Source organism: Lactuca virosa, chromosome 5, assembly GCF_052849685.1.
Source record: "Lactuca virosa cultivar CGN04683 chromosome 5, Lactuca_virosa_CGN04683_v6, whole genome shotgun sequence".
NCBI lineage: Eukaryota > Viridiplantae > Streptophyta > Magnoliopsida > Asterales > Asteraceae > Lactuca > Lactuca virosa.
Genome location: NC_136430.1, coordinates 57,361,603 through 57,374,279, shown reverse-complemented (window position 1 = coordinate 57,374,279; position 12,677 = coordinate 57,361,603). Strand labels below are relative to the sequence as shown.

At 36.2% G+C, this 12,677-nt stretch overlaps 1 protein-coding gene across 6 annotated transcripts; it reads left to right on the top strand.

The window, feature by feature from the left end:
- Positions 1 to 1,509: 1,509 nt before the first annotated feature.
- On the top strand, positions 1,510 to 12,078 carry LOC145117611 (uncharacterized). 6 transcript variants are annotated; one of them, XM_079053907.1, is made up of 11 exons: positions 1,510 to 1,642; positions 1,724 to 1,864; positions 2,305 to 4,618; positions 4,705 to 5,121; positions 9,622 to 10,008; positions 10,083 to 10,206; positions 10,291 to 10,515; positions 10,614 to 10,749; positions 10,827 to 10,944; positions 11,046 to 11,264; positions 11,607 to 12,078. In XM_079053907.1, the coding sequence occupies exons 3-9, from the start codon at positions 2,310 to 2,312 to the stop codon at positions 10,841 to 10,843; spliced, it is 3,615 nt and encodes a 1,204-aa protein (XP_078910033.1). In that variant the 5' UTR covers positions 1,510 to 1,642; positions 1,724 to 1,864; positions 2,305 to 2,309; the 3' UTR covers positions 10,844 to 10,944; positions 11,046 to 11,264; positions 11,607 to 12,078. The 6 variants fall into 6 exon arrangements, with proteins under 6 accessions (XP_078910033.1, XP_078910032.1, XP_078910037.1 ...); XM_079053906.1 differs by having other exon boundaries at positions 10,827 to 10,968; XM_079053911.1 differs by having other exon boundaries at positions 10,627 to 10,734; positions 10,827 to 11,264.
- Positions 12,079 to 12,677: the final 599 nt, after the last annotated feature.

Below are 12,677 nucleotides of genomic sequence, written 5' to 3'. Positions count from 1 at the left end.
ACACATACACAAAAATGATTACACTTTAAATGAGTAACGGGGTTTGATTGTGTACATGGATGTATGTATGTTTATATGATGTATAACTTTGTGAAAACAAAATAATCAATGTATAATAATGTTGTGAAAAAAATGAAGCGAAAAAAACGACATTTAACACTCCGAAAATGAAAAATACAAAAAAATATGTAGGTAAGCCGTAGGCAATTACCTACGGGTTACCTACGGATTTTGTATTCCGTGGGTAATCTGTAGGTATTTAACTATAGATTACCTACGGAATACAAAACTCGTAGGTAATCCGTAGGTAATTGCCTAAGGATTACCTACAATTTTTTTTTTGTATTTTTCATTTTCGGAGGGTTAAATGTCGTTTTTTTCGCTTCATTTTTTTCACAACATTATTATACATTGATTATTTTGTTTTCATAAAGTTATACATCATATAAACATACATACATCCATGTACACAATCAAACTCCATTACTCATTTCAAGTGTAATCATTTTTGTGTATGCGTATGTATACAATGGTGCACATGCATGTATGTATGTTTATATGATGTATAACTTGGTGAAAACAAATTAATCAATGTATAATAATTTGTGAAAAAAATGAAGCAAAAAACGACATTTAACCCTCCGAAAATGAAAAATACAAAAAAAATCCGTAGGTAATTAACTACGGATTATACATTGATTAATTTGTTTTCACCAAGTTATACATCATATAAACATACATACATGCATATACACAATCAAACCCCGGTACTCATTTCACTTTTAATCATTTTTGTGTATGTATATGTATACAATGGTGCACATGCATGTATGTATGTTTATATGATGTATAACTTGGAGAAAACAAAATAATCAATGTATAATAATGTTGTGAAAAAAATGAGGCGAAAAGAACGACATTTAACCTTTCGAAAATAAATGTACAGGGGAAAAGAACGACTAACACGTGAGTTAAGGGGCTTCATAATTTGTACTCTAATATATGTACAGGGTTGTGCGGAGTGCACACATGTATAAGATCGAATTAGAATCCGTTTCTACGACTAGTCGGGGGTCCGGGGGCAGCGCCCCTGGATCCGGGGTTTCCAAAGGGGCGGCGCCCCTTTGGCGGGGTGTAGGGGCAGCGCCCCTAGCGGGGTCCAAGGGGCTGAGCCCCTGGCTGGGGTCCCGCTGACCTCACCATTTTTTACATATGAGAACATAGTGGAAAATTCAATTTTCTTGAGGGTGATATCAACCAAAATATATAACTTGAAGACGAAGACGAACCCTACATCGAATTATACATTAATTATTATTATTTTTTTCACAAATTTATATATAATTTCAACCAAAAACTATTTTTTTTGTATTTCTTTTAATAATATTATGATAAAAACAAGTTATAAAGATTCTAAAATTATTGTTTAAAATATTTTTGTTTAAAGAAATTGTATTTTTAATTTTCGTTGGAGATTTGTAGGTAAATAAATCATATTTTAATTTTAGATCCGTAGGTACTCAAACATGTTCCTCCTTACCGTTCCCTTTTTTCTCTGACTTGAAGACGAAGAACCCTACATCGATTTGGAGCGCCGCTGCCGGAATTTTGTTTACTAAACGCAACAGCGCCCGTCGGAATCGTATGTATTATTATCTCTTCCCCTCAATTTTGTTTCTCGACACTTGTAATCACGATTTGACGAACCCTAGATAAATTTCAGTTTCCGGCGGTTGCTCCACTTCACCGCCACTGTCGTCGGTATCTTCCACATTCCCACCACCACAACTATCGCCGGTTCCTCCCACTCCACCGTCACTGTCGCCGGTTTCTCCCAATCCACTCCACCGACACTTGTAATCAGGTATATCGTTCACAACTTCGAAAATTGTTTGAGAGGTTTGTTCAAACTTCAACCTGGTATATATGTGTTGTATGTATAAGTGTGTATGTTGTGTTTATCAATGTATATGCTCAATTGCAATCACATCAATATGTAGTATGTATCAATTTGTACATTTTCACATCAGTTTGTATCAATGTATGTATATAAATGGTTGTATCAGTTACCAGACAGCATATAACTTGAAATAAACATAATAAGAACATTACTAGCTATATTAATAACAGGAAAAAAATAAGAATATAGTTGAGTTCAAGCATGAAAGAGACATTCCTCAATATGTTGTATCAGTGTATGTATACGTATGTATTAGTATTTGTATTGTTAAGTGGTTAAGTGCTTAAGTTGTTAAATTGTATTGTTTAGTTTTTGTTTTAACAATTTTAAATAATTATCTCTAGACGAGATGTCACAGAATAGAGAATGGATGTACACAATGAGACTCACTAAGGATGGTCGTTTCAATTCTGGATTTGGACAATATGTCCATGATTTCTTGGAATTTGCTTACACCAATGCAACAAACATTAAACCTATCATTCAAGAGGGGATGGAGGTTTTTCAAATTAGATGTCCATGTTGGAAATGTAAAAATCGTGATTACAATACGAGAGAGATAGTTGCGCAACATCTATATGATGTTGGATTCGTGAAAGATTATTCAATATGGCATGCACATGGCGAATTATATCCAACACAAGAAATTGGTCAATCTTCGAACCCAATACCATCTCAAGTCATGGCTCAAGAAATTAATAACCATGTTGGTGATTTTCCTAGATACCAACAAATGGTTATTGAAAGCATGTACGGGCCTGAGGTTCCTTATTATCAGCAAGGACCACAACACCCAAATCAATCGGCCCAAACTTTCTTTAAACTGGTGAACCAAGCGAATGAGCCATTGTGGGACGGGTCTCTAAAAGCATCCACACTCTCTACCACTACCAGATTATTGAATTGGAAATCTGAGTGTAATGTTTCAGACTCGTCATTTGATAGACTACTTCCGATAATCAAAGACAGTCTACCAACAGGTGCGAAGCTTCCTGATAACTTCTACGAGACCAAGAAAATGTTAAAGCCATTAAAGTTACCTTCACAACGAATCCATGTGTGTAAAAACCATTGCATGCTATTCAATGGACATCATTCTAATTTGGATCATTGTTTAGTATGTAATGAATGTAGATACACAAAAATTGGTGGCAAGGTTCCTAATCTAGTCATGACTTATATGCCAATTGGACCGAGACTTCAAAGGTTGTTCTATTCAAAGAAGACAACTCAACATTTGACTTGGAACTCAGATCATCAAGTAGATCCTGAAAAGATGATACATCCGAGTGAAGGTCGAGCATGTAGTCATTTTGACAGGGTCTATCCTGATTTTGCACAGGAGACGCGCAATATCCGTCTTGGGTTGTGTACTGATGGGTTCAGTCCAAGCATTTCAAATGTGAGTCCTTATTCATGTTGGCCAATGTTTATGACAATTTATAACCTGCCTCCTTGGTTGGCCTTCAAACATCAGTACATAATGCTTCCTTTGATCATTCCTGGGAAGAAGAGTCTCGGACAAAATTTGGATGTTTTTCTACAACCATTAGTGGACGAGCTGAAGATGTTGTTCACATGTGGTATTGAAACTTATGATGCTCATCGAAGGGACAATTTTCAGATGAGAGTAGTACTGCTATGGACAATTAGTGACTTCCCTGCTTATGGAATGTTGTCTGGATGGAGTACGCATGGTAAGTTAGCTTGCCCATATTGTTTGAATAAATCAGGATCATTCTGGCTCGACGAAGGAAAAAAAATGTGTTGGTTTGACTGTCATAGACAATATCTACGTAAAGGACACACGTTCAAAAATGATAAGATTAATTTTAAGAAAAACCAGACAGCGAAAGAAGAAAGACGTATTCCATACCCAACCGGAGATGAAATTTGGGAGACAATCAAACATTTCAACACTGTTTACCAAGGTACTCCATATGGTCCAAAATATGTAAATCCACCTGGTTTTGGAGTTACACATAATTGGGTAAAGAGGAGCATCTTTTGGGAGCTTCCATATTGGCGTCACTTGTTAATCAGACACAACCTTGATTTGATGCATATCGAGAGAAATGTGTTTGAAAATTTCTTTCACACTTCCATGGGCACCCCTAGATCTAAAGACAAATTGAATTCAAGGAAGGATATTGAGGTTCTATGTGATAGACCTATTTTAAACCCCATCAAGGATAACAATGGGAAGGCTCGAATGAAGAAGGGAGATTACACTTTGGAAAAGGACCATGTTAAATTAGTTTGTGATTGGTTGAAAAAACTGAAGTTTCCAGACGGCTATGCTTCAAACATAGGGAATTGTGTAAACATCAAGGATGGTAGTTTTTATAGCTTCAAAAGCCACGACTGTCACGTGTTTATGCAACAGTTGTTTCCAATTGCTATTAGAAGGTTTGTTCCAAAAATGATATATGAGGCCATTACAGAGTTGTCCATGTTCTTTCGCGTATTATGCTTAAGAACATTGCATATGGAGGACTTATATAACATGAAACACAGTGTTGTTCAAACCATCTGCAAGTTAGAGAAAATATTTACACCCAGTTGCTTTGATTCCATGGAACACCTGATCATACATTTAGTTGATGAAACTATTATTGGTGGTCCGGTACATTATAGGGGGATGTATCAATACGAGAGGTAATCACAATGTTTAACATGTTATCAAATATTTTATAAGTTTTTTTTCGTATTCCTAACACATTATTGATAATTTCGAAATATAGGAAGTTGGGCTTAATAAAAAGAAGAATTAGAAACAAAGCAAGGGTTGAGGGTTCAATCATCAATGAACATCTAGTGAATGAACTCGCTACCTATTGTTCTTTATATTTTGCACCTACGATTGAGACACGTCATAATCGAGAGCCGCGTAATTTCGCACCGCAACATCACAACTCTTTGAGTGAACAACCTCCACTAAGTGTGTTTGCTTTACCATCAAGAAGGTTATATGAAAAGGGTGGAAAGCAAAAATGGATGACTCATGAAGAACACCACAAGGAGCACACCTACATTTTACTAAATTGTGCAGAAGTTACCCTTACATCCAAGAGTTTGATGAAGTTGCTCCACGAATGTATCAGGGCGAACAAGTTGCGAGTCTCAGAGATAAATACTTTGCTCAATGGTTTGAGCAAAAAGTAAGTAAAACTAGCAAGTAAAACTAGTTCAATAGTAGTTATTAGTATTAATGCATCATTATAAAACACAATATGTAAATGTTGTTCAATGTAGGTAAGGCTAAACTCAGATGGAAGTGCTAAACATCTAGAAGCCTTAGCACGAAAACCAGAGCAGTATGATGAGTATCATAACGGATACTTTGTAAATGGTAATAAGTTTCACACTCAAAACCATGGTAAAGTGCGTGCGACGAATAATTATGGGGTATGCGTGAGGGGGGAGATGTATATGTTGGATTAGGTGTTTAAGCCCATAACTATAATTGGTATGTACTTGAATTGATAGCAGCACAGTCCTTTTGGGTTGCCCTCAACCTAGCAACTGGACAAGGAAATTATGAAAGGAGAGATATTAATTTATAAGATTAATAAATTAATATGTAAATGATTTATTAATATGTTAATGGATTAATATATTAATTAGAAATCATTATGTTTAATTAATAGTTAGCCAGAAATTAATCAGAAATTAATCAGACTCAATGCCCGAGTACATATGAGGAAATAGATGACATGAGTCGTGTACCTTATGCTTCCGCTGTCGGATCGATCATGTACGCTATGACATGTACTCGCCCTGATGTGGCATTTGCTTTGAGCATGGTCAGTCGCTATCAGGGAAACCCAGGTAGAGCTCATTGGATAGCGGTTAAGAATATACTCAAGTATTTGCGAAGGACAAAGGACTGGGTCCTTGTGCTTGGTGGCAATGATACTTTGAGAGTAGATGGTTATAGTGACGCCAGCTTTCAGACAGATAGAGATAACTTCCGTTCTCAGTCAGGCTGGGTATTTTTACTGAATGGAGGAGCAGTTACTTGGAAGAGTTCCAAGCAAGATACGGTGGCTGATTCTACTTGTGAATCAGAGTACATAGCAGCGAGTGAAGCGTCGAAAGAAGCAGCTTGGTTGAGGAACTTCATCGGAGATCTCGGAGTTGTTCCAACCATCCAGGAGCCTATGGAACTGTTCTGCGATAATGAAGGAGCGGCTGCCTTGACAAAGGAACCGAGAGATCATGGTAAAACCAGACATATCGACAGAAAGTACCATTTCATCAGACATAGAGTAGAAGAAGGCCATCTTATAGTAAAGAGGGTGTCATCTGAAGATAACCCAGCAGATCCCCTCACAAAGGGTCTGATTAGAGCTAAGCATATTCAGCATGCTCGGAGCATAGGACTGAAAGATGATATTAGTTTTAGTAGTTAGATTAGTTTTGTTCTGAAACTTGTAACAAAGTAAATGTAATTGACTTTTGGTGATTAAATAATAAAGTATTATTTATTAGTTTGGTTACTGCCTTTTGTCAATTGTTTATTATTGTGTTTCATATTTTGCATGTTTTACTTCCTTAATAATAAGATTATTCAAACTCCACAGTCGCTCATACTTTTGGAAGTAAGTAGTGAATTAAGACTGTCATGAACTGGATTGTAGATTGTCTAAGGATAGACATGGCGATAGAATTGCTGCAACGTTCATGAGTACTCAGAAATTGAGATTTGAGTATTGGATAAACCCTCGCTCAGAGTATCACTTCATGGAATTTATCACGAGTAATACTGAGACGATAATATCTTATAATCTTGAAACGGAGATATATGAGTTGTAATTTACAAGTCGGTCATGCATTGGTGATACGAAAACGCATCAGTAACTTGGTGTTATAAAACGTATTGTCATGTATAATTTGATGAGTAAAAGATACAAGCATATGAGTCAACGTTTATTCGTTCCTTTTGCCCTAACAGGAAAAGCGATATCTGTGGGCCCCTCGATGATTTGGTGTTGACTTATGTGCTGGGCCCAACCAAGACTAAATTGATGTGTTCAATTAGAAGTCCTACATCATCACAAATCAGGAATCGGAAAACATAGATTCTGGACAAAGATATTGATTACATTCCTGTTGGGTTATGAGCATTCTAACACTCCTAAGTGTACATGCAACCCTAAATACCTTGGATCTATGTTTTCTCTATTATACATACAATTATGAACATCCAAGGTATTATCCTAATCTAGCATACAAAATAATAAATATAACAAGATAGAATACATACCTCTTTGATGTAGAATGTCTTCATGAAGCTTGAGTGCCTAGTGCCCCAAGTGTGACACCTCAAATGGTTCACACAACACCAAATACACGTGGAATAACTTGAGAGAAACTTGAACACTCCTTGAAATCGTCTAGCCCTCACACTCACACATTAGTGCACGATTTCTTGAGCCATGAGATTCTTTTATATGGTGGCTATTAGGGTTACACCATGTAACTCATAACTTTACCCATTCCTTATGCTCCATGGATTTTAACCTCCATGGAGTATCCATGGGTCACCCCATGGACTTAGTCCAACATAAGGAATCTTGGATCACAAGCCCACATATATAAGAATGAATGATTTACACAATCAACCCATATATTTAATTAGTCTCATTTTGATCACTTAATTAATTCCAAATTAATTATTGATCAATACTAATTAAATAACCTTATTAATCTATTAGAACTTATAATATATTAACCAACCTTAAGTGTTATTTCTCTCATTATAGTCTATCCAAATGCATGATGCCATGCAACCCAAATGGACCATGCCGGGTCGGGTCAAGTCTTACCAATTATAGTTATGGACTTAGACATCAATCCAACAATTCCATGTCTTATGTCTGGGGATATCATGCAGATCGAAGGATTATATGATCACTTATCTTAGGACACGTAACTGACTGGGTCAGAGTTCGGCAGCAGTTTTTGGAAGCTACAATTTGCTGGTCAAATTTAGAAGGCATACTAACAATTATAGTTACAGACTTATCCAAGTGGGAGACTGTTGGATTAGGTGTCTAAGCCCATAACTATAATTGGTATGTACTTGAATTGATAGCAGCACAGTCCTTTTGGGTTGCCCTCAACCTAGCAACTAGACAAGGAAATTATGAAAGGAGAGATATTAATTTATAAGATTAATAAATTAATATGTAAATGATTTATTAATATGTTAATGGATTAATATATTAATTAGAAATCTATATGTTTAATTAATTGTTAGCCAGAAATTAATCAGAATTAATTTTGGGGTTAAAAGTATTAATTGTAAAGTACAGGGACTAGTTTGCAATTAACTAATAGTTGAGTGGAAGGATCCAGAACCTCCTTGGAAGGAGGTGGACGAAATCCATAGGGGAAACCCTAGAGATTTCGTCCAAGGGGTTCTAGATAAGGCCCTTGGGCTTTGCTTAGGCCTTAAGCAAGGAGCATTAGGGTTTTCCCAAAACCCTAGATCCCTCAGCTATTTAAGGAGCCTCCTGGCTCACATTTTCGACCACTCTGTTCTTTGGAAGAAACCCTAGGCCGAATTACATACTCCCTCCCTCTCTCTCTTCTTCTACTTTCCTTCTTGCTAGTTCTTGGGTGTGATTCCATTAGAGGCATTACACTTGTGGTGCTAAGCTTCCAAGAAGATCAAGATCAAGATCAAGGGAATTATCAATTGTTTGCTATAACAATTGAAAGGTATGTAACTCCTAAACCCTAGTTTACTATTTTCGAAAATAGCCTCCTCCTTTAGGGTTCTTGTTTTGCAATTCAAAGTTGTATGTTCAATAGTTAAAACATAGATCCAAAGTAGATTGCATGTGAACTTAGGAATTGTTTCTAGTTTATTTGTTTTACCTAAAACCCATCAGTATAATGCTGAAGAGTCAGATTACTACGGCTTAGTGGATGAGATACTAGAGATTAAGTATTATGGCATCGGACCCTCGACTGTTGTACTGTTCAAATGCACTTGGTTTGATAACAACAACGGTGTAATCGTTAACAAAAATAAGATGGTTGATGTCAAATACAAGTCTCGACTTCAAACGAACGACCCTTTTTGCTTGGCATCACAAGCGGAACAAGTATTTTATACACCATACCCTGCAATGACTAGGGAAACAAAAGATTTGTGGGCGGTTGTCAAAACAAAACCAAGAGGGGTATTTGAAGTCACCCAAGATGAAATTGATGCAGACGGGTTCTTTCAGATTGATGAGCGGTTTGAATTACCAAATGAAGTAACTCGCACTGACCGTCTATGCCTAGCATTAAATACAAATACCTATGATGAAATATCTGATGAGGACAGCGTGGGATCTCAACATCTCAACAGGATCAACATGAGGAACAACTTGAAGACGAAGATGATATAGAGGATAACGGAAATGAACTTGTTTATTCTGATGACGGTTCTGATTATGATGAGGAGTGATGTTAGGAACATTGTTTATTGTTGTGCACTTCAAATTATTACAATTAATTAAATGACATGTTCACTTTAAGTTATTTGTGATTATAAACTTTATTTGTGATTTATGATACGAATATTATTAACATTGTTTTTTGTTGTACATGTCAATCTTATATTATATATCTGACCTTTTTTTGTGATTTATTAAACGCAGCATGTCGGAACGAGGTCGGGCATCTTTCTCTAATCTAGGTGGAAATACAGGTGGTAATTTGTATAGAGTTGTGTCGTCACCCGACTCTAATCTACGTGGTAGTATGGGTGGTAACTTACAACGAGGTCGGACATCTTTACCTAATCTAGGCATCGCTGATCCCCAGACAAATTTTGCGGCGGTGTTTAGTCAAGTTACCCCACACGGCCTTCAGATGATTGGCGGTCGTGGCGAGGAGCGGGCTGATAATTATTATACTCAGGAGGATGATTGTGGTATAAACATGCAGACACCTCGCCACTCGAATGTTGAAGATACGTCGGGTGGCTCTAATGTTGCAGATTCACATGGTTCTGAATTACCGTTGATCCACCGAGATGGGAAGGGGTTAGTCTTTTTGTTATTTATATTTATGATTATTCATGTTATGATTATACTTATATAGTTATTTCAATTTTTAGGTTTGCAGACCATTCTATACATGGGTACATTGCAGAAATGGCATGGGATTGTTTGGATCATGCTTGGCCTAGATATAAGAGTATCCCACGGGAGGTTGTCAAACAATGGTTTGCGCGTTTTAAGGTAATATATTGATTATTTTTTTGTATATTTTATCCTTATTCTATTTTAATTTGCAAATTAAGTTTACTTCTTATTTTTTTGCAGACTCGTTATCGGTGGAATTCACAAGAAGAAGGTGACATCTTCGATTGTTTTGAGAGTGTTTTGAAAGAGCGTTTTAGAGAGAGAATGGGGGTTGTTAAGAAAACATCAGCAAGAATGGCAAGAAAAGCAGGGCATACTATCCATGAAATTAATGACTCATATCAGATCCTCCAGAATTTTGCTCCTCGTCCCATACATGAAGACGTGTGGAGGCGTTTGTGTGCTGTAAGTGATCTGGTTCATTATTGTTTACTTTTGTTTCTTATATATATATATATATATATATATATATATATATATATATATATATATTCTTTTTACAGTATTGGGACACAGATGAATGGAAGAAAAAATCTCTTATCGGGAAGAGGAACCGTAGCACTTCTGTTGATTCTGGGGTGACAGCTACGTATAGAGGCGGCAGCATCGGAGTCAGCGAGACTCGTAAGCGGATGATAAGTAATCATAATTATAAATTTTATTAATATGTTTTCTCTTGGCACCAATTACATCAACTATATTTTCGTTTATGTTAGAAAAAGTTGACGGGTAAAGACCCATACTAGGTCGATGTGTTTATGAAGACACGTCTTACAGCAGAGTCGAAGGCAAAGTATTTTAATGGGGATGGCGAGGGATTGCAATATATCACTAGTACAACACAACAAGCATATATAAGTTATCTTTTATCATTTTCATATAGACTGTTTTGGTTTTCTGTACAATTAAAATGGTGTTGTTTTGATAAATTATAGGAGGCATATAGGAGAGGCCTCGTCGAGAAGTATGGAGACGATCCGACTCAGCAAAGAACTAATGATCCTGAGTTGTGGGCCGCCACACAGATGCAGAGGCAGGGAGGGAAAGGCAAAGGTCGCATCTATGGGATTGGATCATCTGATCTTCATTTTGCTGTAAGCGGGACATATTCTTTTGGGTCTACCTTGTCCCCGGCGGAACAATCACAACAAGAGGTATACTTATTCGATAAATGCATTATGTTTTATAGAGAAAAATAAAAATATGTCGTTGCCATTATGGATAGTACATGGATGAAAATAAAGTATGTTGCTATTATGGGTGGTCGAATTGAAATGCATTGCTTATTATGGATGAATACTATAGTATGTTGCTATTATGGATATTATAAGGTAAAGTATATTGCTATTATGGATTGTTGATATAAAATAAAGTATGTTGGTATTATTGATTACATTGCTTATATTTTCTTATAATGAATTAAAAGTAAAGTGCATTGCTATTATGGTTTAAAAGTGAAGTTGACTTGCTGATTTTAATGTTCATACCATTTTTAGGTGCTAAGGTTGAGAGAGAAAATGGAAAACATGCAAATCGAGATGCAAGCTAAATTGGATTTGCAATTGAAAGAAAGAGAAGCTGAAATGGATGCACGATTTCAAATAAGACAACATGAAATGGATGTGCGACACGCTCAATTAGAAGAACAAGTTGCGGTCATTTTGAGAAAGTTGAACCCATCGGGTAATCCGCCTAATAGTTCCTAGTTTTATGAATGTTAAACATTAGAAATGTATTAGACTATAAACAACCCATCCGGTAATCCGCTAGATAGTTTCTAGCTTTTTGTGAATGTCAGTGACATTTTATTTTGGCCGGTAATCCGCTAGATAGTTTCTAGCTTTTTGTGAATGTTAGTGACATTTAATTTTGGCCGGTAATCCGCTAGATAGTTCCTAGCTTTTTGTGAATGTTAATGACATTTTATTTTGACCGGTTGAATATGAATGTAATGGGTTTTTTTCTGCATTTGTAATGTATTATTGGTTTTTCTGTATTTTAGGTAGAAAAAACCTGGATATTTTTCAGTTTTTTTTATTTAAAGGAAATCATTTAGCTATGGATTTGCGACAGATATATCTGTCACAAATAATTGGAAAAGTCGTAGGGAATCAGTAGGTAATTTTTAGTGTAGGAAATCTCTAGGTCATATTTTTTTGTAGGAAATTTGTAGGTAATATTTATTGTAGGTAATCCGTAGCTAGAATTCCGTAGGTAATCTGGAGATAAAAGTTCCGTAGGTAACCTGTAGTAAAACAACTTCCGTAGCTAATCCGTAGGTGGCTAGAGTTGTAGGCAATCCGTAGGAAAATTACCTACAAAAAATTCTGTAGGTAGTCTGTAGGAAATTCCGTAGGCAATCCGTTACAACCATTTACCCACAAGCTATATTCCTACGGAGTTTTTTCCGTAGGTAATCCGTAGGCAAACCGTTTTACCTACAACTTACCTACGCAATTTGTTGTAGGTAATGGAGCAGTTTTCTAGTAGTGATCTCATACTAAAAGCGTGTTTTGTATAGGGATAATTATCTAATGCATATGACGTTAATTACTTAAATAAATTAA

Bases quoted from the DNA above. Each gene is read 5' to 3' on its own strand.
- LOC145117611 (XM_079053907.1), top strand. From the start codon at position 2,310: ATGTCACAGAATAGAGAATGGATGTACACAATGAGACTCACTAAGGAT. The intron at 10,009-10,082 runs GTTAGTCTTTTT...TTCAATTTTTAG, and splicing joins ATCCACCGAGATGGGAAGGG to GTTTGCAGACCATTCTATAC. The intron at 10,207-10,290 runs GTAATATATTGA...ATTTTTTTGCAG, and splicing joins AATGGTTTGCGCGTTTTAAG to ACTCGTTATCGGTGGAATTC.